This window comes from Prionailurus bengalensis, chromosome X (assembly GCF_016509475.1).
Source record: "Prionailurus bengalensis isolate Pbe53 chromosome X, Fcat_Pben_1.1_paternal_pri, whole genome shotgun sequence".
NCBI classification, from domain to species: domain Eukaryota; kingdom Metazoa; phylum Chordata; class Mammalia; order Carnivora; family Felidae; genus Prionailurus; species Prionailurus bengalensis.
The window spans coordinates 110,094,660-110,121,320 of record NC_057361.1 but is presented as its reverse complement, the minus strand read 5'-3'; the positions used below and the strand labels follow the sequence as shown (position 1 = coordinate 110,121,320).

Sequence of the window (26,661 nt, the reverse complement as noted above, 5' to 3'; positions counted from 1 at the left end):
ACCTGAATGGAAGTCATTTATTCTGTTTGTTTTTGCTACCTTGAAGCACTGTACCTTTATTTGGATTATATATAACTTTTTCCCGTTTAATTAATTGATGTTGCTAATATCTGGGCAAGTTTTACTCTAGCCTCTAAGGATGCTGTTACATCAGCTCTGTTTTCTGTCCCTAGGGCATCCCTTTACTGTTTTCCATCTAGGTCCTTTGCACTCTCCCACACTGGATTTATTTAAATGTTTACTTTGGCAAAAGTCAAGCCTGAAACGTCAAATAAATACCGTAATTTGCTCATCTGTATTTTTTCATTGTCTTCAAACTCCCGACAATCCATCTACCACATCTAATACCAGTACGATGCCAGTGTAGGTCCTGCCCTGAAGCGGTTCACAAAAATAGCCGCATGGCTATGATACAATGGGCTCAGGGTGGAGAGTTCTGTTTGACCAGTGCTTTGAGAGCCTGATAACCCCCATTGCTTGGTGGAGGTGAGAAGCTGGCCTTAGGAGAATGAGTGGGAATTCTCCCTTCCTAAGGAGGCACATTCCATAATTCTATAAAACCCTAAAATATGTATATTTAAAAAATAAATTTAAGTGTGTAGCATAGACACATTTGCCAGACCATTAAAGTCCATGAGAATAGGGACCATGCCCAATACCTTGTACACAGTACTTAATACATATTTGTAGAGCAAACAAAGAAAAACTGTTTTTTAAATATACAGACTCTTACCTCTACATGGCTGACAAGTCAAGATTTTTAATGAGTAACTACTATACTATGCATACTGCCACCTTTGTTATTTATATAATATTCAACTCAGCTAGTATTTATTAAGAACCTAGTCAGGTCAGGTATTGTGCTGGGGGGTGGGTAATAGTAAATATACCTACAGTTCTAGCAATGTTTAATTCAAATTAGTGTTGTTCTTGAATGAAATAATTGAATTTCGGGGGGTTTAATAGAATAGTGTGGTTGGAAGCCATATTGTAGTGTGTGCAAGAGTGAGAGTGAGGAAGAGGAGACATCAGGGGGAGAATATTCCAGCAATGAAGGCTTAGGAAGCCCTCCTTGAGAAAGAGGCAGAACTGGAATATAGAAAAGTCACGTGGATCTTTTAGGGGAGAGAGAGAATTGCAGCCTAAGAGATAATGGGAAGATACCCAAGGGTGATGGTCAAGGAATGGCTGATTTCCTAATGATGTTATGGTTTGGCTTATTCATCAGAAACCCTTGTGGGTATAAAGATAAGTTTTTCAAAAACAAAGGGTATATAACATCTGGTTTCCTAAAATTATGTCTATTCACTCAGATTATCTCTTAGAAATTTTTTTGAAATTTTGAAAGTAAAATGTAACATGAGGGGCTGTTGGCTTGCCCTTGTTTATGCCGTTGACCTCTAGTTATGTGGCCCCAAGTTAGTCCGTAATAAATGTTTATTCAGGGAATGTATTTATGAAAGAGAAATTATAGAGAACTATTATCACCATGCATTCTGTAACTGGATAAGAGCGATTTACCCTGGGGGGGTTAGAGTCTTTCATTTACTTGCCTGAACGTATTTCACTAGCCTGATCTTTCAGGATTACTTGCAATTCTAGAATTGTCAAGATCTATATTGTTCCATAAGAGAGTTTTATTTGACTTTGGCAAAGTTGATAAACCAAGTTGTGTTGTTTCAGTGATTACTGATGTGGAAGCTCCTTTGTTGCTTGAGGCTTGAATGTGTTTGGTGGAACAGGATTTGGTATTACATGTGATTGATAATGCCATCCATATTTGGACCCTGAGAATTTAAGCTCCGTTTTATGTCAGTGTGACATGAAAAGTTTCTATTATTCTGGGAAACTTTATGACACTATTATTTTAAATAGAATCGAGGCATTTTGGTCTCCACCGATATATTAAATTTTATGACAGATTTAATCATAATCAGTCCATCAGTACTCAATGATACAGATGTTATAATGTTAACTTTAATTTCAGCCTCATCTCTATAAGGCATACTTAATTGATTTCAAATTGACGAGCACAACATGGTAACTACAGTATAGAATTTCATCAGCTTTGATGGACATTCTGTTCACCTTAGTATAAATGTAAGTGCTCTCTTTAACTCAATATTCAGGCCATTGCTCCTTCTCTTCCTTTTTCCTTGGCCATTTAAGCGGAGTCGATTCTTTTTTAATGATTTTTTAAATTTTTTTAATGTTTATTTTTAAGAGAGAGAGAGAGAGAGAGAGAGAGAGAGAGAGAGAGAGAGAGAGCAGGGGAGGGGTAGAGAGAGACAGAGATACAGAATCGGAAGCAGGCTCCAGCACAGAGACCAACACGGGGCTTGAACTCACAAACCGCGAGATCATGACCTGAACTGAAGTCAGACGCTAAACTGACTGAGCCACCCAGGTGCTCCACTTTTTAAATGATTCTTAATCTATATGTTGGTGCTTACCTCAGTGTACAGGCTTCCTTGCTGCTTTGACTTCAGCATTTTCCTGGAGTTTTGCTTTTAAATCCCTGCTTTCTTTTCAGGTTCTTACTCAGCTCTGATCCTGAAGCCCTCGTGTAAAGAAATCTGTTTTATTTTTCCTTCTCTGTATTATTGGCATGCTCAGATTTTGATACAGCAAGCTTACATATTAGCATTTGTTGTAGTATTATAGCTTCACAGTTTTTCACAATTTCTAAAACTTGCTTCAAAATTTTCACTTTGATTTGGATCACTTTTTTGTACAGAATTTTTATTATTGGGGGGAGGGATTTAGTATGCCCAAAGGCTTTTTTTTTTAATTTTTTTTTTCAACGTTTTTTATTTATTTTTGGGACAGAGAGAGACAGAGCATGAACGGGGGAGGGGCAGAGAGAGAGGGAGACACAGAATTGGAAACAGGCTCCAGGCTCCGAGCCATCAGCCCAGAGCCTGACGCGGGGCTCGAACTCACGGACCGCGAGATCGTGACCTGGCTGATGTCGGACGCTTAACCGACTGCGCCACCCAGGCGCCCCTGCCCAAAGGCTTTTATGCCTCCCTTCTGCCAGCTGGATGCCAGATTTCTGGACCACATGTTTTCTTGAACGGGTGATTTTAAACCCTGCGTATCAAGCACTTTCTACCTTATTTGCCAGACATGCATGAGAAGATATATTCAAAAAGTCATGAGCGATTCAGGATCCTCTGGCTTCCATGGATAGGCAATAATGAGCTTTCATATTGTAATTACAGGAAGCTGGGAAGAAAATTGAGAAGCTGGAGATTTTTTAATTAGTGTCCAGGACTCTATTATTATGACATTTGAGGATTTTAAATATTGAAAAAACTCAATAGCACTATTTGGTGACAAGTGTAGACTTGAGATTCGTGACAGATTTTGTTTTGAAATTAGACTGTAATGTTGCTCCTTAATATTACTTACTTCACAGTAGGTAATTGGAATGGTTGAATGAGATAATGAATATAAGACACTTAACATAGTGTCTGGTACAGAATAAGAGCTCCATAAATGTCAACGATTATTAATATCAAGGAATATCAATTGTTTTAATAACCAAGATACTACTTTAGAGTACATCATAAAATGGGCTCAGCAAAGCAAATTTATACTCCTCATTGTGTTTTTAGTGGTTTGGGGGTGAACCCTACACTCACTCTTGGAATTTTTACTCAATAAAATTCCCCAGTATCCCAATTGATTGGAAATTGATGCAGAGAGTATCTTTATGGAATGTTTCATACATATGTTCATCCTGGCCAGAGGACAGCGGGAGAAATGGGCCCTCATGGGTAGAAACGTAGAAAGCGAAGCCCAAACCAAACATTTGGTTAAAGGAGAGGTATGTGAGCTGGTATGTTTTGGCTGGCAGCAGATTGTGGCCAGGAGCATCAGATGGTTAGAAGCAGGTAAACTGAGTCTGATTCTAAAATACTTTCAAAATTAGAGAGGATGAGGTAGACCTGATGGTAGAAACACACAGTCCAAAGTTTGGGCAGCCTCCAATAGAGAGGCAGCTGGGTCAAAATCAGGTGTGCAAAGAAGGTGGTATTCTCTGAAAGTGAAAGAAGATGTCAAAGAAGTTGCATTGCAATTAACGGAAGACACAGACCCCCAGGGGTCAATAAATCTCAGATTATAAAATCTCAGAGGCAAGGGACTGCTTTTCCCCAAAGACTCAAAGCTACAGAGAGGACCCTTCTGGTTTTCAGTAGTATGAAATGCCTCTACAGCCACATTAAATTGCAGTATGGGTATGAGTTCTTTCCAGTGAAAGAAACTAAATGAGACAGGATGGTTGAGTTCAAATTCTGATCACAGGTTGCCAAGATAGAAGATATGATGAAATTGGATCACAAGCTCTTCATGTGTGCACTAACAATTTCAGGCATTTTAGCCAAGTAGATGAACCTTTCTGGGCCTCCATTCAAGGTCGAAGTAATCAATAGGTTACTTTGTTCCTCACTGGCTTTGAGCCAATGTTGCGAGCTCATTTAGAGTTATTTGGAGTATTTTCATATTTGATGTGAACTTGATTTTCCGCACCCTCCTTTTAAAAACCTGAAATCTGGATTTAAATCACACACCTTACAGAAGGAGGCACAGAAGTTATTTCGCCCATTTTTTGAGGCAAACCGGAATTGAAATTGATAGATTTCACAGAATTATTCTTTTTGAAGATGAATATTCCATTTCACGGTTAAGGTGTTGCTTTCCATTTTCATGGTATAATTAAACCAATTTTCTCTCTAAATCCCCTCTACTTGTTGAGGTTGACCTTGAGAGACAGTTACATGTCTTCTTTGGTGTTAACAAAGGCATTGACTGCTTGGCCAAAATGCAATTAAAAGATGTTAAAAAGCTCTCCTGGCTTACATTTCCTCTAAACTTTTCCATAAAGAAAGCCCCCTTATTTCTAATCCAGCAGAAATCTCTCTGAAATATCAAGAGAAAAATAGAATTCTTATTTTATTTTTAAAAAAATTTTTTTAAAGATTTTATTTTTAAGTAAACTCTGCACCAGTCGTGGGGCTCGAACTCACCATCCAGCTAGCTATCAAGAGTCACACGCTCCACTGACTGAGCCAGCCAGGCACCCCTGGGCTTCTTATTTCAGAGGCGTTCAAGGAAGGATACTCTTAGGCCTGTGTGGAGATTGGGAGAAGCTGAATGTAAGATTCTGTCCTGGCTGTGTTCCCAACTCTTCACTACTAACTGTTTTTCGAGAGCAGCCCGCTTCCCAATCAACTCTAGCCAATTGGTTTATAGAGATATATTTCAGTCAGGTGTTATCATATGAATGACAAATAATGCCTCTAGCAGAAGTAACTTCAGACACAAAGGGTACAACTCGTGTGTACGTGTGCCTGGAAAATCTACTTTCCCAGAAAACTCTCTTCAAGTCTACCAGAGGTTTTGACATTGACGTGTTAAACTACTGAATCCTTGAAATCAGGATACATTTGTTCCTCTCCCAACATTTTCAGCCACAAAGCTTTGTCCTCTATTCTTTTACTAGTTTTATAAGCACTTCTAATAGGGAGCGGAGATTTTGTATTGAGATTGAGGACCTTAATTTATTGGCTATAATACCAGTGATGAATTCAGGTAAGGAAGCCCTCACTAGATGCCTACTAGATACAGTGATGAATTCCTTTACACCATTAAATTGCTTAGATTCTACTTCCATTTATTTCTCTGATAAATTGTCATCCTTATGTGACTCACAAGTTTCCCTAGACAGTTACTTGACTGTTTATAAGTATTAAAGGATAAATAAACATTTAGTGATAGCTTTTGATTGTTGTTTTGCAGTGTGTGTGTGTGTGTGTGTGTGTGTGTGTGTGTGTGTGTGTCTTGGTAAAACAGGGAATTTTCAACCAAATCTTATCAGTGATTAATTGGCCTAGAAAATTCAATTGAATTCAATTCACTATGTACTTCGGGAGGAGCACAAACACTTTCAAACCCCTGGGCTGCTAGTTAAAGTCCTGTAGCAGGAATTTATAGGATGCCAGTTTAGCCAAAAAGTTACTATGTAAATTTAACTCCTGGCACCAGCTAGTTCTGTAACAAAATGTAACTGGGAAAAAAAATCCTCCTTGAAATCTCCACCACATTCATTAAAGGAATTTCCATTATAGAGATTAAGATTGAAAAGTATTTGAGTCAGGTCAGAAAATAGGAATACAGTTACATGTCCTTAACGGCCGGGGTCACTGACAAACGGGTAGTTAGCAAAATGCAAACAGGAAGCTGCACTTTTCAGTTTGTTTCTCTACCTACTTTTCATGCAAGTCTGACTTAATCACTGCCTGGCCTGGCCTAACACGGCCTGTGAAGTGGGGAGGATCACTATGAGCTTTAGTTCTTCCGGAGTATGTCGGAGGTATACTTTGCTCTGTGTGGTGGGCTCCTTAAATAAAACAATTTTCCAAGGGCACATCATCGTCACTACTACATTTATGGCCACTAAATGTCTACTCTGCTTAAAATCTTTGAGGGAGGCTTCCTATCTCCGTAACAAACGTATACTCCTCAAGTGGCTCTCTGCGTCCTTTGGAAACTACCCACACATTATTTCCCTTCCGCAGTGTGAACTAGCCATTCTAGCCAGCCCCTGTCTGCCCGCCATCTTACAGTGCAACTAGTGTTCTCTTTCCTTGCCCTCATTCACATGGTTTCTCTTTCCAGGAGTGCTCTCTGCCCCTCACCTCCCACCTACGTCCTTCTCATTTTGTAAGGGCCAACTCCACTTTCTCCTCTTTGAAAACGGATGACTATGCCAGGCCTGAGTGACATTCTCCCCTCAGAGTTCTCACTGAGTTTGTTGTTAGTGTTCCTGAAGTTTCCTCTCAATGATCTACATTGTTTGCTTTTCTTTCACATTATGTTGTTCTTGCCTCCCCAACTCAATAGAGGCTTCTTCGGTTCAGAAGCGATGTCCTTCACCTCTCCTGATTGATTCCCCAGAAGCAGTGACACAAGTCTGTGCATACAGTTGGTATACAATAAATGTTTATTGGTTGATATTTTCACACATGAACATTTTTGAAGGCCTCATTTGCTTGAATTTTAGAGGGTGATAATAAATATTTTTTTTTACTAAATTTTTTTAATCTTTATTTTTGAGAGAGAGCAGGGCAGGGGCAGAGAGTTAAGGAGACACAGAATCCAAAGCAGGCTCCAGGCTCTGAGATGTCACCACAGAGCCTGATGCAGGGCTCAAATTCATGCACTGTGAGATCATGACCTGAGCCACAGTTGGACGCTCAACTGACTGAGCCACACAGGCGCCCCTAAATATTTCTTAAATGGATAAAATGAATAATGGATATGGGTTTTTTGGTTTATTTCTGCCCCTCCCCCTCCCCATCCATGGCCAGCCAATACCTAGATCCATGCCTGGTCATATTACATGCCCAATAAATATCTGTTGAATGAATCTTTGGCAAAATCATCCTGCATATAATTAAATGCCATCAGTCTTAGGACTCATTTTTTATCTCATTCATCTCAAACACTTGAGCATTATAGGATTTGAATTGCCAAATATGTTACATTCCCATTGACTTCAAGTTCAAATCCAGTTCATGAGCGAAGAACTTTTAATGCCACTGGGCCTCCTGTCCCATGAATGCAAGCAAGCAATTAAGCAGTGTTGTTTAACAATAACTGTGTTTAGCATCCAGGTTTTAGTGTATTTATATTAAATTGGATTTGTTTAAACTATTTAAATGGCATTTATTAGTGAGTTCTCATAATTTCATGTATTATTGAAAAGAGGCATACCTTTTCAAAAAAAAGGGGGGGGGGGCACCTGGGTGGCTCAGTTGGTTAAGCATCCAACTTTGGCTCAGGTCATGATCTCACAGTTCATGAGTTCGAGCCCTGCGTCAGACTCTGTGCCGACAGCTCAGAGCCTGTGGAGCCTGCTTCAAATTCTGTGTCTCCCTCTCTCTGTGCCCCTCCCCTGCTCACACACTCTTTCTCTCTCTCTCTCTCAAAAATAAACATTAGATTTTTTTAAAAACATAGGTGAACTCCTCAGACAAAACCATATGTATGAACTGAGGTGGGGAGGGTGTCTTAATTGCTTTATGAAATGGGATAACTTGGCTTACCTGTTTTTTGTAAAAGGTATATTAAATGTATTGCCCTAGGAGTATTGTGGGGGGAAATGCAATGAAGCTTTAAAAAGAACAAAAAACAAAAAAACTTGGGCCACCTGGATGGCTCAGTTGATTAAGCATCTAACTTCAGCCTAGGTCAGGATCTCCCTGTTCCCGAGTTCGAACCCCATGTCAGGCTCTGTCCAGCACTGTGCTGACAACTCGGAGTCTGAAGCCTGCTTCCGATTTTGTGTCTCCCTCTCCCTCTGCCCCTCCCCCATTCGTGCTCTGTCTGTCTGTCAAAAATAAGTACACATTAAAAAAATAAAAGAAAATTTTTTTAATTAAAAAACACTTAATGAGAAAGCTCTGCACAGAGGCAAAATATCCTTATTTTCACAGCCTTTTCTTTCAGACAGTAAACTGTTTTCCATAGGATGCCTATGAGATCATCTGCACTGCTGAACACTCCTCATATGCCTTAAAGAACGTGTATTGGTGGACCACTCACCAAAGCACATGAGGGAAATAGAACTTGAAGCAAAATCGAAAGCTTGAAAGCTTTTCAACCTTGTCAACTTGCCAACTCAAGCAGTGTGTGGCCGGTGTGGCATATATTCGTAGAGCCAAAATAAATGGTCACGAGAAATTCCAAGGTAGTGTAGATGTAAGGAAAGCTTAAAATGGAAGGAAAGAAAACATGGCTTTCATTGTTTACTCAGGAGGTTGATAAAATGCATTGGAATAAATGCCTCCTCAGATATTGCTATAGGTGCCAAATGGTATCTTTGTGATCTTCGGAACCAGGCTTTGGCAACGTTTCCGTGTTCTGTGCTGGCTTGGGCCGCAAAGAAGAGAGGCGGAGACAAGGAAAGTGTAGGAGAAGTGGCCTTGCAAACAGCTTTGGAACGAGTTACTATTTCCATCAGATCCGTCAGATACAAAGTATCTATTTCTTTTGTTTTGCCTTCAAGGCGAACTTCATGAGAGAAGGTATGGATCCTTTAAAAAGCTATAATCTACTTTTTCAAATGAAGCACTTAAATAATGAACCTAGTGTATCTATAATTGTAAAGTAAAAACATTTATACTTTCCTTATGTCTTCTCTAGAATTCTTATAGATGAGCATTAATTAATAGTCAAAATGAACTCTTTTATTTCCAAAGGGGAATACATAGGGAATGTTTCTTCCCTGTGGATCCAAGTGAAATCACCTCCCAGTTCAGTTTCATCACACCAATTATTGGGCAAAAGCATGCCAAAGATTAACCTACTCTTTGAAGATAATAGAAATCATTTGGGTATCCCATATTTTTACTCTAAATCCAGGAAAAGATCTTACCGCAATCAAATGAGCAGGAATAGACCATGCCTGATAGAAACTGAATGCTCTAGATAACAAGAATGCCAGGTATTAGCAGCCCGATTTGAAAGCTAGAATTGCAAGAAAATGTTCGACTTTACAGGTCCCATTGATTTGAAACCGACAGAGGTGGCCAAAGCTCAGCCAGACTAGAGGGTGTTCAATGGACAAACCTTGCTTGCTGGCATGGTAAACAGAAGGGTTAATGTCAAATTCCCGTTTACTCTTTGACCTTTCAAAATAGGAATCCTGGGGACGGCTGCAAGGCTGTAACTTCCCATGAGAAGAACTCAGTAAGACATGATGTCTATCCTCAAGGAATTTACAGTTTAGTAAGGGAGAGAAGTTAAGGGCCTATAATGAGGAAGAATGTTGATGAATGGGATATCTGCCATAACACAGGCACAGTATTGTGACATGGTTAAGAGAGGACTCCGGACTCAGACTGCCTGGGTTTGAACCATGGCTTGATCACCTACGAGCTATGGGAAGTTGTACAAGTTAAATTAATTCCTCTTCCTCTACCTCTGTTTCTCCCATCTGTAAAATGGGACCATAATACCATCTCCAAGAGGAATCCAGAGAGCCGTAAGACTTGGTGTGAGTAATTTTGAGGTCTTCCTTTTGGGGATGCATTTTGATGCAGTAGTAGTATTTGAGTGTGTGCTTAAGAGTGTTCCTAAGTCATAGTGCTTGGTGTACCATTGATGGAGAATTAGAAGCCTATGCTGACGTTGGAAGACCTACTGTCTGCCTCCAGCTCTTCATAAACTCTCATAACCATTTCACTTCTTGGTGCCTTAGCTTTCTTCTACATTTAAATGAGCCTAGGAAACTCCATGACGGCTTGGACCTTATCTTGTTCCACCTCTAGAACAGTGACTTGCTCATAGTAGATGCTGGATAAATATTGGTGCAGCACAACTCACGGAAATTAACAAGATGTTGATACAACAGACATGAACATAATTTTGAGAAGGAATCATAAGCACTACACAAATATGACTGTTTTTCTTGTTTAAGATTCCCAAGAGAGGGGCACCTAGGTGGCTCAGCCAGTTAAGTGTCTGACTCTTGATTTCAGCTCAGGTCATGATCTCACAGTTGTGAGATCCAGCCCTGCATCAGGCTCTGTGCTGACAGCGTGGAGCCTGCTTGGGATTCTCTCTCTCTGTCTCTCATTCCCACTCCCTCTGCTCTCTCCCCCATTCATGCCCCCCCTCTAAAAAAATTAAAATGAAAGATTCCCAAGAGAGATAAGAAATAAGAAATGATCTCTACTACGTTTCTCTGCCAGGATCTAAGCATGAGATTTGAAGTCCGATCTTGCCTCAAGTTGTTTAACCTCTTTGGGCTTCATTTTCTCATTGGTATTTTTGGGTGATCCCTCCTGCTTTGTACTATTTTTTAGAACTCCCAAGATCAAGGAAATAAAAGCACTTGTGAACTAGCAAATACCAAGAAATGGTAGCTCTTCGTGTTCTACATTAGAGGACCGTAAATCATAAAAAGCAAACTTGTGGAGCGCCTGGGTGGTTCAGTCAGTTGGGCGTCCCAACTTCGGCTCAGGTCATGACCTAATGGTTGGCAAGTTTGAGCCCCATGTTGGGCTCTGTGCTGACAGCTCAGAGCCTGGAGCCTGCTTTGGATTCTGTGTCTCCCTCTCTGTCTTCTACCTCTCCCCTGCTCGTGCTCTCTCAAAAATAAATAAACATTTTTTTTTAAAAAGCAAAATTATATTCCTGTTACTCAACAGTAAGTTAGTAAACATAAAGCTGGATTGTTCCCCACAGTTTATCTTCTTTAAAATACAAGGGGAAATGGCCCCCTCCATCTTTTGTATACGGACAGAGGAGCAGAGCTACATGAGAGAAATGTCTCTCTCTCGGCACACCAGCTCCCTTTAGCTGTTGCACCTCACTTCTTCTGTGCCAGCTCCAAATCCAGTTCCAGGTGTGAAGGAGGACATGCGCTGGCTAGGACCGTTTGGAAGAGTTGGCCAGGGTCCCCTCAGAGGTGACAGGCCAATTTCAAAAAGAAGAAAATTCCTTCTCCCTTTGCCCCATGTTACATAAAACGCATGGCCAGAGTCCAATTTCTGTTTGCATTTTTCTTTTCTAAAAGTTCAAAATTCAAATTCATTATTTGTTATCTGTTTCTATACGCGATGGACCTCTGGAGAAAAATCTTCCTCCAGACCCTCACTGTTTGCGTTCTAAGCAAATTGTGTGTGTGTGTGTGTGTGTGTGTGTGTGTATGTGTGTGTATTCCTTTTTGGTTATTTTTCTTTCAAATGTGTTCAGGCAGCCTATATAATTTAGTTGTAGGATTAAATTTGAATCTATTTTTAAACATAAACTTATAAACTTAGATAATAGTCTCTTTTAGAGTACTTTCCATAATATACTAAGTCAACTACAGTATGGAAACTAATTTGCTCTTGAAATTCCACTGAGTGACACTACTTAGAATTTGTGTCTAAGGAGGATCTAAGAAAGAATCCAAGAAAGGAGAGTCTAAGGAGAATTGGGGGTAGCCACGTCTATCACTCATGAGACATTTTTTTTGGTTATAATCTTTTGATTTCTTTTTAATATGATAGCTTTATTGATATGTAATTCACATACTATCCAATTCACCCATTGAAACTGTACAATTTTGTGAATGGGTTTTAGCATATTTAAAAATTGTGCAACTGTTACCGCTATCTAATTCCAGAATATTTTCATCACCCCCCAAGGAGACCCTGTACCCATTAAGCAGTTACTCCCACTTTCTCCTTTCCCCATAGTCCTCACAACCACTCATTTGCTTTCCAACTCTGTGGATTTGCCTTGTGGATATTTCATATAAATGGAACCATATAATACGTGGCCTTCGCGACTGGCTTCTTCCACTTAGCATAATGTTTTCAAGGTATGTCCCATGGCAGAATAATATTCCCTTTTGTGGGTATATCACATTTTGTGTATCCAGTTTATCTGTCAGTGGACACACAGGTTGTTTCCACCTGTTGCCTATGGCGAATCGTGCTGCTAGGAACGTGAGTGCGTAAATATCTCTTTGAGGCCCTGCTTTCAGTTGTGTGGGGCATATACCAGCAATGTGTGATTGTTCCGATTTCTCCAATTTTTCTCATTTTTATTATGGCCATGCTAATGCATGTGAAGCAGTATCACACTGGGGTTTTCATTTACATTTACCCCATCTGGCTAATTTTTTTTAAATATCGTAAATATTTTCCTAGAGGTCATTGCCTGACAGCCTTACCCTTCTAGAACATGACCCCACATGGAACATATTGCAAAAGGGCCCCCAAACCAGCAACAGCAGTCACAGACTTGCTGCACAAAAGCCCTGCACTTTGCCCCTTAGGCCCATGTTCAGTGAGAAACTAACTCGTATTCAGCATTCGTGATTGGCTGTTATGTTTTCCACAAGGGAGCTGGGCAATCCACAATGGCAGATACTGTGGCTGGAAGAGAAGCGATAGTAGAAGTGACAGGTGACAATCTGCCACTGAAGGAGGAAAACTGTGATACTTCCTAGGACATTTATGACCCCACGTCTTCAACTAGAGGTCAAATTATGTTCAGTATTTTGTAAGAAGGCAAAACTACATATAATACACTTTATTTTATTTTTTAAGTTTATTTTTGGGAGAAAGAGAGAGAAAGGAGGGGGGAGGGAGGAAAAGAGGGAGGGGCAGACAGGGAGAGAGAGAGAGGGAGAGAGATCAAGAAGGCTCCACACTCAACACGGAGCCCAAATTGGGGCTCGATCCCACAACCACGAGATCATGACCTGAGCCGAAATCAAGAGTGCTATGTTAACCACCTGAGCCACCCAGGTGCCACTACATATAATACATTTTAGAAAGGTTTCTGTAAAGAATGACTTAGAGAAATATGTTTGCCCTTGAATGATCGGATAAGCTTGCATGAATTGTCTAGATACTTAATTTCCCACTGATATCTAAAAACTTAGGTAATATTGAGTCTCATCTTGAATGCAGAAAAAACAAACAGAAAATCCAAACCCTGTAAAGATATTGTTCAAAAAATTAAATGTTCTCAAGAACTTATTTCTGCTTTTTGGATGAAGTTGACAATTAGTTGGTTTGCCTGATACTCAGAGCTTACTTTTACCTGACAAAATCCCTGCTATTTCACTATGTGTTCACATCATGATGCTAATAAATTAACTTCTTATCTACTCTCTCAGCTGAGTTCCTGAAAATTGTTGCCGGTTGACACTGGGTTAAACTGCAAACCTTAAAGCTGCACAGTATTTAATGTATGACTGAACCATGCTTTCTGTCTCACTCATTTGTATATGCTGAAACTTCCTTCTGATTTGTTCCAATATCCCTTTAAAGGGACTAAGAACTAATAGAACATACAGAGAACAAAAACAAAACAAAACAGGTGCCTGAGTGGATCAGTCAGTTAAGCCTCCAACTCTTGGTTTTGGCTCAGGTCATGATCTCATGGATCGTGAGTTCAAGCCCCACATCGAGCTCTGTGCTGACAGTGTGGAGCTTGCTTGGGATTCTCTCTCTCCCTCTCTCTCTGCACCTCACCAACTCACGCTGTCTCTGCCTCTCTCAAAATATATAAATTAACCTAAAAAAAAAATAAAACCAGCATCTTTTCAAAGGATTTTTTTTTCTTATCTGAAGCACATTTTACATGTCACATCCTCTCCCCTACCACATTTACCACTGGGGGTCCAGCGAGTTCTGTCATGACCATTTTACGTGATTGTCAACAATTACATCTCAAATATACACATAGAGTTACCTCTGAGAGCAAGTTAAATTTTCTTAGGAATTCCTGTTCTGGGTTTTGAGAGCAGATAATCAAACCTTCAATCATACCACAGTAAAGGCAGGATAATGACAAGTCTTCGGTAGCCTCTGGAAACTGGAGACGCACAAAAGGGGCTGTCCTGTCCAGCTCTGGCATTTGCTGTGCAGTGAACCCCCAAATGAGTTTCTGTCCCCAGACAGATAAAAATGAAACCATCATTTTTCCTTTTTAATTGGGCTTTTGCCCAGTCTTGTATTTCAACAGCAAATCTATGTGGCTGCCTCATTTTACTCTACACTGGGAAATGCTCCTTTTATTGACAGTGGGCAACTGTTGCACTGGCGGTATCTAGATGCTTCCTGGTTTTTTTTAATGTTTATTTATTTTTGAGATGGGGGTGGGGGCAGGGACAGAGAGAGAGGGAGACACAGAAGCCAAAGCAGGCGCCAGGTTCTAAGATGTCAGCACAGAGCCCTGTGCGGGGCTCAAACCCATGAACTGTGAGATCATGACCTGAGCCGAAGTCGGACGTGTAACTGACTGAGCCACCCAGGCCCCCCTAGATGCTTCCTGTTCTAAATAGGCTATGATACTTCTTTTCCAAATCTAAGGTTTAAAACAGAAGTATTATATCAGCTGATTTTATTTTTGTTTTCTTTCAGGTTTCTGAAAAGTGCCTTTTCTGAAAACTACTGCTTGGATTCCACTCTAGAACTGTCTCTTTACGACCCCCCCCCCACCTGTCCCTCTCCCAACCTGGTGTGCTTGTAGTTCACTCTCAGTAACGTGCCCATTCTTTTTTCCCTTTGATTCTCCGTATTCACGGTCATTTTCCCTCCTCCTGATTTTGCAGCAATTTTTTTTACAGTCCTGACATCCTTACCAATATTAATCATTAAATCAAAGAAATAGGAAGAAAAAGTTTTCTCCCCTTGATCTGAGACCATTCCACAAATTGAAGGGCAGCCAGCAGCATATGCTTTTTGCACAAGTAATTGAAAACATCAACCGGAGAGCACAGAATTCTTTTGAAATCCTGCCAGTTATTTGAAGGAACTTCAGCAGAGGAACAAATTAAACACTCAATATCTTAACCTTTCTGGTTGCCTTCTTAGGAGTTGGTCTCTAATTTGATTTTTAGTTACTCCGGTACAAGTTTTATTTTGTGATTGGCTCTTTGTTTGACTAGACCAAATTTTGGCTTAAATGAAAACCTAAGTGCTAACAAAGAAGCATTTCACCAAAGCAACCTGTTATCTCTTCACATTTAGCTTGAATTCATTTTTGACCTTTTAACAGCAGTAAAGCTGTCCTAGAGAGGGTGCCCTTGATTTTAACTTTGCTTTCAATATGACGGCTGTCAATGTCACCCTGGTTCGTGACACCAAGTGGCTGACTTTAGAAGTCTGCAGAGAATTTCAGAGAGGAACCTGCTCGCGAGCTGATGCGGATTGCAAGTTTGCCCATCCGCCGAGGGTTTGCCACGTGGAAAATGGTCGTGTGGTGGCATGCTTTGATTCTTTAAAGGTGAGTCTCCTCTACATGCATGTAACACCCAATTTAAATTTCTTGATGTCTGTGTGATGTGCTTTTAAATTAGTAAAGTTAACAATAGCATGGACATGGTAAGTTTTGTTTGTTTTTTAAGACAGGCTATGGACTTTGGGTTTGTAGAACTAAACCAGATTACAGCTAATCTCATCAAAGCCCAGTGATCAGGATAGAGTTGAAGAAAAAGAAAATGAAAGAATTTTTGTAGGAGTGAGAAATTGCAGCCTTACCATACTTTTACTTGTCTGTATATGGTTTAAATTGTGAACACAGTGATCATAATTCTCACAGAACCTAAAGAAGCCCTTTGCTGAATTATAGCTTGTTACCTATGTTATCAAATATACTTGTCAGGGGCCCGTCAGCTTTCAGAAGACAAGTCAGACTGAACGAGTATGAGGTGGAAATCTCACCATGCGGGAGGAAACGTGGGGCTTGAGCTCACAACCCTGAGATCTTCCTACTGAGCCAATCAGGTGTCCCAAATAACTGGTAGTTTTATTTCATATTTTTATTCTCTGTTTGAGTAAGCTCTAGGCCCAGTGTGGGCCTTGAACTCACAACCACAAGACCAAGAGTCACATGCTCTACCACTGAGCTGGCCAGGCACCCCCCAACATTTTTAAGTTTCTTAGTCAAGTATATTTTGAACCTTTAACTTAAACATTGTTAGCAAACTAGGTTCACTTAATTTTCTTCCTGAACTGTTGATTAACCAATTTCAGATTTATGAGGACATTTTATAAGAAATGTCCTATTGCCAGGGTCATCGAACCTGAACATTATGTACTAGAGTATAAACAAAATATGAGGGCCAAGGAGATATTATGTAGAATGGAACATGTATGATTGTGGAACAAGAGAATGCACTGATCTTCATGTTTTATTCATAGGTATCTTTAAATTAAGGATAAAGATGCATATATTAAAGCATAGAAGTAAAAGTGGCAGTCGATTCCTGGTTGAAATTGATAAGATTCGCTACGATGCCTTTGAGATTTATTTTTGTCAAAATACATCGAAATGAATTAAGCTTAATAAGAAACTTTTCAATTTTTTGATATTGTTTTAGCCTCATCATGACCAGTTTGACCTCATTAACATTTTTGTTTGTGGCTTCATCAGTTAAAGGAGACGTATTCCTTTGTGTGATCATTTCTTCAGAGAGCATTTTATCAAGGGATATCCTACATAACTAGTTACCTTAGGTTATTTTGTGGTTACTAGTTTTTGTTGCAGACCCTCCCAGTTCAAGAATGGAAACTTGTTAGTTTTTAAATGTATATTTGTTTTGAGAGAGAGAGAGAGAGAGAGAGAGAGGGAAAGAGGGAGGGAGGGAGCAGGGGAGGGGCAGAGAGAGCGGGAGAGAGAGAATCCCAACATGGGGCTGGAACCATGAGATCATGACCTGACCCAAAATCAAGAGTGGGACACTCAACTGACTGAGCCACCCAGGTACCCCTAGAAACTTTAAAAAAAAAAAAACAGTAATTTTTACCATGGAAAATGTCTGAATTGGTCTTATTTGCAGCACATATTATAATTAAAGAGCTTATTCTCTTTACACTTCATATCACTCAAGTTTCATCTACAATTATTTCGTGTATTACTTAAATCTCCTGCTGCATTACTGGGCAATGCCTTGAAGCAGAAAAGAGCATGGGGCTAGTTTGGGGAGGGAAAGGAGATGTCTTTCATCCAGTCCACCTAGAGGGTCCAGCACAACACTCGGCAGTGTGCATATGTTGTTTCAGGCGATCTGGGGTATGGTCCCAGCCTCACTACTGTGGCTGACCTCAGCTACTCAATCTGATAAGGCTTAAATTACTTCCTCTCTGCCGAACTTCCAGGATTACTCTGGAGAGTCCACGAGGTGACATAAATGAGAACTGATGTATCACTCTAAGAGTGAGTTAAATGAAAGATTATTTTCTCGCAGTTCACTAAGATGTTTGTTTTAGGAGTTCTTCAGAGCAGTTCTATTTAGTTAGGGCTTGTTATCGAAAACTGCAAACACATGTTCCAAATAGACATGCCCTAATCCAGTTGCCACAAGTATCTTCTTAGTTCTTCAAGCCGAGTATCACCGGGTTTTTTTAGTTTACTCTTTGATAGAGAGTTCCTTGCAGGCTTTGCAAATTCTATCTTTCCAGACGTGTGGTGGAAGGAGATATGTGATCCTTCTAATCACTGGTATACGTTAGGTCAGTTCACCCACTTAAAGAGTGCCATAAAGGAAACATTCTGAAGAAAAGTAACAAAGCAATTGTTAACAAAACACATACTGCACCACCACTTTAAAGCTTGGAAAATGTTTAATTCAGAGACCACATAGATAATAGGCAATGAATAGTAACAAGCCATTTAATTATTTAAATACATGTCTACTCACTGCATCCAGTGTTTTTAAAACAATTTTCACATTATGTTAATATCTTGATGACCAATCACACAGGATGAAGACGATTTACACAATCCTCACATTTTCAAATTTTAATGAAAACTTTAATATTTCAAATACACAAAGCCTTTCAAACAATTAATTAATTTGCCTCTCAGACGGCACATTTGTCACAGTCTCATGTCTGCCCAAAAGGTTTGTGGTTCTCTGCTTTAATATTATTCCGTATCCATGATATGCATGAATGCTATACAAAGTTGAGGGTAATTGAACTATGTGGATTGTATGACTATCATATCTATAATACACAAATAACATACCTTTGTGTTTATTGCAACATTTACTACCCTCCTTGAGTATGTATAATTGAAACACCTTTGAAATGCATCTGTGCACTGTTTCTATTTCCATGAGTGGTCAAATAATTGAAGCAATCATTTGATGAGTTTTGGGCTGCTGCTCTTGGTTTTCTGTGTTTTGTTTTTGTAAGGATTCCATTAGCACTAGGTACTCTACCAGATGATGATGGTACTTTGCCTTCGTAATAGGCACAATAGACACAATGTTCTACACTTACCTCATAACGAGGGAATGTTGTACAAATAAGGAGGGCAAGCTTGATGGCTAATTGTGCGTTGTGCTGAAGTGCTGAGCCCATCACGCCATGAATGTTGAGTGTTCATTGATGAAGGTTGTACCATCTTCAGATAGAGATCTAGACTGTGCAGCCCATAGATTAATTTCCAGCTACATAAAAGAGTCTCGTGTCATGTGGATATGCGGCTGTTTTAGACCCAATTGCCTAGTCTGCTTGGCACAATTTATTTCAGAATCTCTCCAAAATATTGCTTAACCCATTCTGTGCCAATTTCTTGTTATGACAGGTTGCCACTGAGGTAGCTTGATTCTTTCAGTGAATGTCCCTTACATTTAATGCAAGATCATCAGTAAAAATACTACACTAGAATCTTTGTGATTATTTCCATAGCCAAGACTGTTACCTTCATGTATTCCACTTCAACGGCGTCATGATGTCTTGAAGTCTCCGTCCGATACTTGAAGCAGTGTAACATTGACCACCTATTATCCAAGAAGGATGCGAATGCTGTCGTTATTTCATTATGGCAGATCAACACCCATTACATCTGCCCACCCTACTCCCCCTGTTTGAGTAGTTTTGTAACGAAAATTCCTGGAAAAGACCTTAGCAGCAGGCATAGTCAGACGACAGTCGTGTCAACCCATCTACATTCCCGAAAGATGGGAACCGAATGCAGAACACACGTAAAATAGCTGCACACTGTGTCTTCAAACATCGCATATGATCACAAACATAATCCCGTTTTGACAAGCGAAAGCTGTTGTCTAGGCATATGGATGTGAGTCTATCCTTGTGGGTCAGATGGTCCTGAGTTACGTGTATATTCTCTATCAGTATCACTAGTCACAGCAGTTTTCACTAGTTGAAAATTTGACTGAATGTTGACCTCATCCCTGTTTTCTAAGGGAAAGCTTACTGGGAGCAGAAGACTCCTGGCAGCATAATCCCAAAGGTCACTGGATTATGCAAGACTGAGAACCATGGATCAGAGAGGTCTGACTGCACTATGAAGATCCATAGATAGCACCTATCGTCCTGAGACTCATCGAAAGTAACTTTGTACTTAAGGATCTCTACCTTCTGTAACACTGACCTTCAAAAGGCAGTAACTTTGGCTGGTAGAAGTCAATGCTGTTTTGGACATTTCAAACACTTCTGTTGAAAGAAAAATGGAATTACCATTAGTACCTAAACAAGTACATATTGATAGCTCGGCCTAACTTTAAAAATTTTTTATTTTGAAATAATTTCCAGCTTAGAGAAAAGTTGTAAAAATAGTACAAGGAGTTCCTGCATACCCTTCACCCAGCTTATGGTAATGTCAACAATTTACATGCCTTGCACAGCCCAGTTATCAAAACCAGGAAATTAACACTAGTACGACGCTATTAACTAAACTAAAGACTTTATTTGAATTTCACCAATTTCCCTGCAGTGTCTTTTCTCTATTCCAGGATCCGATCCAGGATACCACATTGCACTTAGTTAGATCCCCTTCCTCCCCTCCAATCTGTGACAGTTCCTCAGTCTCTCCTTATCTTTCATGACCTTGACACTTTGGAGGAGTACTGGTCAGTTATTTTGTAGAACGCCTCTCAGTTTGGGTTTGTCAAACGCTTTCTCATGGTTTGATTAAGCTCATGCATTTTTGGCAAGATAACCACAGGGAAGATGTACAGCATGTCCCAGAGCGCATGATGTTGATGTATCTTATCACTCATTATGTTACCTCAATCACTTGATTAGCGTGATGTCTGTTGGGTTTCTCTGCTGTAAGGTGATCAGTTTTCCTTTTGTGCAGATTGACAAATTAACTTCTTCATTTATTCATCATCTCCTACAACATGCTGTTGACTATGAGGGGCATGCTAATATGTAAGCTGTTAAAATGTGAACAAGTGTCTATGTTAGAAGTGATGCGTAATGGACTTCTATAATTATGGTCAATCAAGAAGGGGAGGGAGGCGAAAATAGACCAAGGGCAGGACTGAGAAAGAAGCAGTGACAGGCCACCAGAATGACAGAACACTGGAGAATGAGAAGCCCAAAAAGTTTTGTGATGTGTGTGTCACTGTCATCTGAAGTGTGACCTACTGAAGGGTGACCCTTGTGCTGAAGTCAGTGCCCCTGGCCACCTCTAAACTTATGATCCTCTTGCATCAGGAAACAGGTGTTCTGCCTTTGTTTCCAAGATAAGTAATATTTCCCCCAATTTTAAATGAAGGGGAATGAAAATACAAAAGAAATCTTCAGAATCATGCACAAGAAGGTAATAAAAATAAAATGTAATGAAAGGTAAGGAAAATGGAAACATCATCCCCACTACACCGATATCGTTAACATGTCTAAGTGTTTCCTCCATCTTTTATATGACTGTTTCTATGTCTCATAAACTTTGCCTTACCTCCTGCATCCTCACAGACCTCACTCCCTCACTCCCTCCCCCAACCATCCTGGAGACACAGCCTCTCCTTATCCCTCCTGCCAGCCTCATGTTCTTCCCAGGGTACCAAAAAAAAAAAAATCTGGATACTGCCTGATTTCTCATTGAGTCTTTTAAAAAATATACCACTTATTGGGATGATTTTTCTGGTCAGAAAATAAAAACATCATTTCTAGAAAACTTTAATATAGAAACAAAGGCTTTTTATTCTAGACAGAGGGAGAGTGCACATAAGCGGGGGAGGGGCAGAGAAAGAGAGAGAAGAGAGAGAATCTCAAGCAGGGTCCACACTGTCAGCACAGAGCCCAACGCGGGGCTCAATCTCATGAACTGTGAGGTCATGACCTGAGCCAAAATCAAGAGTAGGATGCTTAACCCACCCAGTCACCTAGGCTCTCCAGATTTGTTTAAAAACAAATCTATCACTGTGTTACCTGATGTATCTCTTCAACATGTATGTCCTTTCAAAATTTCTTTCAATGACAACCGTTTCTTTAAAAAGAAAAAAATGTTTCAATCATTCCATGGAATTCCAAAGGCTTTTCATAACTGTGAAAAAATAATATTTTAGAAACATAGTTAATGTAAAAGATACCATGTTTCAAATAATATGCAGCCATCAGAAATTATGCTTCTGAGAAGTATGCAATCATAATGAACTTTATCTTCTATTGAATGCCTCCTTTTTTCCAGAAAGTCACCCATGCTGACTCTAATCCTCACTACAATCTTGTGTAGGCTTTACCACTGGATGGACCAGGTTTTGCCAGCTGTGTGGTCTTGAATAAGTACCCAACCTTCCCGTCCTTAAGTTTCCTCAGCTGTGAAAACAAAGAACCTACTAGCACCAACCTCTGGGGTTACTGAGCATTCAAATGAGACGATCCACATAAGGCATGTGGAACGGAGCCTGGCTCGTCATAAGCACTCAGGAGATGTCTATGTTCATCAAGTAAATTCTGGTTGCCCTGGCAATTTAAACATGAAAAATGAGGTGCAACCATGACAGTACTCGAAACCGTGTAGCTGAACACTTTGATAATCCTGGGGGTGGAGGAGACCTTCTAAGCATGCTATCAGAGGCAGAGACATCAAACAAAGAATTATTGGAACCAGGGGCACCTGGGTGGCTCAGTCAGTTACGCATCCGACTTGGGCTCTGGTCATGATCTCGCGGTTTGTGAGTTCAAGCCCCGCATCAGGCTCTGTGCTGACCCACAGAAACCTGCTTCAGATTCTATGTCTCCCTCTCTCTCTACCCCTCCCCTGCTCACGCTCTCCTTCTCTCTCTCTCAAAAATAAAGAAGCATTAAAAAAGAAGAATTATTGGGGGCACCTGGGTGGCTCAGTCGGTTGAGCCTCCGACTTCAGCTCAGGTCACGATCTCACAGTTTGTGGGTTTGAGCCCTGCGTCAGGCTCTGTGCTGACAGCTTGGGGCCTGGAGCCTGCCTCGGATTCTGTGTCTCCCTCTCTCTCTGTCCCTCCCCCGCTCGTACTCTGTCTCTAAAAATAAAATGTTTAAAAAAAATTAAAAAGAATTATTGGGACCAACCACACAATAAAAATCATGGCTGAAAACACCAAGAAGTTAGAAGATAAGCAATAATTTGGGGGGGGGGGGATGTAACTAATTTGACAGACAAAAAGGTCTTTAATATACAACAAGCTTTACAAATTAAATAAATACAAACACTTAAAGGTATTTTCGTAGAAAAACAGGCAAAGGATAGAAAGAGTCAAGCAAGGGAGTCCAATGTGGCCAATTTCTGCATGGGGACATTTTGATGAGCCCCACCGGCACAGCTGCTGTGACGCAGCCGCCCCGTTCCAGCTGTCTCCATCACAGTGCACTCCCCCACCCGCCCTCTCTCCCCAGCCTGCAGTCCAGAGGACTCTCACTTTGTATTTTAGTGCTTTCTGCACTATTTACATTTTCTTCTACAAAAGTGTTACTTCCAATCATAAAAAATAAAAATAAAAAATCTTTTGTACAGCGTAAACCTCCAAGGAGAAACTAAAATCATCTTTATAAAAGAAGTTTTATGGTATTAAATATAATGTTTGCATACTCTAATCCTGAGAGAAAAGTTGGGAATTCCGTTGAGCATTTCCTCTACAGTCTGGAACTGAGACTAAGGAATCTTTTGTGCTTTAAATACTTTCCTTCCCCTCCATTCAGTGTCAGATAGATAGGTAGGTAGGTAGACAGACAGACAAACAGTTGCAATTTATTCACCCAGTCACTGGATAGGTATTTATGGAACACCTGTCGGGTGCCACGCATCGTGTTAGGCACGGGGACCTAGCAGTGAACTAGAAACAGTCCCTGCCCCCTTGAAATAGACAGTCTGGTTGGGGGAGGGGTGAACAGAAAGGAAGTCGATATTCAGGTGGATGACATATTGTCAGGTGTGAAGAAAAATGAAGCAGGGAAAGGACACAGAGAATGGCAGGGGCTGCTGTTTTGGATTAGTCAGGAAGGCCACATTATCTAATGTGATATTTGTGGAGAGGTGTGAAGGAGGTGAGCGAGTGAGCTATGAGGATTTCATTCCAGGCAAAGAGAACAGTAACAGCAAAGGCCCCAAAGCAGGACTGAGCCTGGCGTGTTTGATGAACCCTGAGGTCACCAGGGTGGCTGGAGCAGGGGGATGAAGGGGGACAGCGGTAGGAGATGAGGTCAGAGAGGTCATCAGTGGAAGGAGATCAGGTAGGGCTGTGTACATCATGGTAAAGACCCAAAGAGCATGTCCCGTGTAGCCTCAGATGAGGAAGGACACTGGAAGCCTGTGCGAGACGTCACTGACTCTCCTGATGTGTAGCCTTTTCCTGCCGCTTTTGCTCTGTGTTTGTTGCTGCAATAAATCTTAGCCATTGAGTCTTATAAGTCGTCTGGCAAATCACCAAGCAAAGCTCTTCCATACATGACTCTTTTTCACACGTTATTTACTTGATGATTGTTTTACTTTTTATTTTTTAGAAAATGTTTGAGTGTGTTGTTTCCCTTTTTTTAAGCTGTAATTTTTGAATGGATAGTATATTTTAATAATTCAAAAAAATAATATTTCATTGTTAAATATATACATCACATGTATCATCGTGCATGTGATATATATATATATATCACCACATCAATTGATGAATAGATTAAATGTGTTTTATACATACAGTGTAATATTATATAGTTATAAAAAGGAATGAAGTATTGATATATGCCCAATGTGGCTCAACCTTGAAAACATTACGCTAAGTGAAAAAGCCCAGTTCAGAAAGACTATATATTGTATGATTCCATTGATATGAGGTGTCCAGTGTCAGCACATCCATAGACAGAAAGCAGATTAGTGGTTTCCAGGGGCACTGGTGGGAAGGAGAGAATAGCTAAGGGAGCAGGGGCATGTGACCGCTATTGGATACAAGTTTTCTTTGGGGGATGATAAAAATGTTCTGGAATTAGATAGTGGTAATGTTTGCACACTTCATGAATATACTAAAAACCACTTTTAAAGTGGTTTTTAAGTGTGTACACTTTAAAAGGGTGAACTTGATGGTACCTGAATATCTCAGAAAAGTAAAAAAAAAAGAAAACAACTAAGCATAAAAAGTACGCAGTGAAAAAAACAAAGGGTATGCAGTGAAGTTTACATCTCTCCTTTTTTCTGCAGCTAACTCTTGACCCCCCAACTAATGTATTTGGTTTTCTCTATCCCATAGATACTTTATGAATATAATGCAAATATACACTACCTGTTCTTACTTTTTTACACAAATAGCGGCATACTGTTATCGTTGCTTTTTTTTAGTTACAATGTTAAAAGGATAGGAAAAGATATACCATGCTGACAATAAAAAGAAACCTAAAAGTGTGATATTTATATTACATATATATGTGTGTGTTATATATATATATATATATATATATATATATATATATATTTACATTACATTTATATTAAGGATAAACATAATTAGACACAAGTACTGGGCTCTGGTTAGTAAATCTGTTACTCTCAGGCATATGTACGCACTTTATATGGATGCTGAGGTTGAACAAATAGGTGGATAGAGAATAGATAAAGATAGCCAGGTTCCTCATCATCCGAGAAAAGAGTTAAAAATAAGGAAAAGGGGAAGGCTAGAATGAATCCTGTGGTGTGGATCAGAGTGGAGACATTGGTATGTTTAATTTCATGTGTACACAGATAGATACAGAAATAGACATGGAGGTGAGTGTATGCATGGGTTACTGTACATGCTTATATCTCCTAGCTCTGTCTGAGGAGGACCTACAAGCAAGGACACCCCAATAATAAAAAGCACACCTATCACCCAGATCTTGGTTTCTAAGACGATTCTTCAATAAAGGGATCAGGGCTCCTTGGAGTCATAACTGATGCTGGACCGAGGCAGGGAAAATAAAAGATGAGCCTGTAATGTCTTGTGATGCCAGAAAGTAAGTGCTCAAAAAAGAGTGGGGCATGACAAGGGGACACAGGAGTCAGTCTCAAGGAGCTCGTAATGACCAAAGTGTCAGGGTCACGAATGACTGAGCAATTGTCACAGAATGGAGGAGGCTAAAGAGACATGGACAAGTTAATGCAATGTGAGACCGTGGATTGCATCCTGGAACAGAGAAAGGACATTTGGGGGAAAATTGGTGAAAATCAAATTAAGTCTCTAGTTTAGTTAATATTGCACTAGAGTTAATTTCCTGCTTTTGATAACACTGCTATGTATGGTATGTAAGTTGTTGACATGACCGGAATCTGAGTGAAGGGTATGTGCAGATTCTGTGTACTATTTTTGCGATTTTTCTGTAAGTCTGGAGTTATTTCAAAATAAAATGTTTCTAAAAGTTAGCTTTTTTGTTCTTACACAAGCATCTCCTGTATTCTGATGTTCAGAAATGCAGTGGGATATTGTTTCTTTTCATTTTGCTTTCTTCTTTTTTCTCTCTTCAACTTTGAGTATGGTAATGAGAAAACACTAAAATTCGTGCCATGGCCGATCCTGGGACTGACCCCAACTAGTTGGATGAGTCAGATAGTTAAATAGTTAAGAAAGCATTCATTCCCATGGTAGCACTTCAGAAACCTAGAAAATCAAGAATTTCAGCTGTACAAGGAAGACCACTGAGTTCAAACTGTTACCATTTACAGATAAGGAAAGGGGCGATGCAGTGAAGGAGAGTAGATTGCCCAAGGTCAAATACCCAGTCACCACAGAGCCCGAAGACTCCAGCATTCTTCTAATCATTTCACGTTTTTCCCCCCTGTGGAGAAGAAGGAAATGGAGAAAACAACAATTAGATTATTAGTTTACTAAACCAAAATCATCCTGCCCTTACCTCAGTCAGACTGTGTCACATGACACTGGGGGGCACTGTC

General features: G+C 40.1%; 1 protein-coding gene across 4 annotated transcripts in view; it reads left to right on the top strand.

The window, feature by feature from the left end:
- MBNL3 (muscleblind like splicing regulator 3) overlaps positions 1-26,661 on the top strand; it is a 111,861-nt gene that overhangs the window by 28,201 nt on the left and 56,999 nt on the right. For all 4 annotated transcript variants that reach the window (XM_043569639.1, XM_043569637.1, XM_043569638.1 and 1 more), the window contains one exon: positions 14,940-15,804. In XM_043569639.1, the coding sequence (XP_043425574.1) occupies positions 15,628-15,804 (177 nt within the window). In that variant the 5' untranslated portion in view covers positions 14,940-15,627. The remainder of the gene's footprint in view (positions 1-14,939; positions 15,805-26,661) is intronic.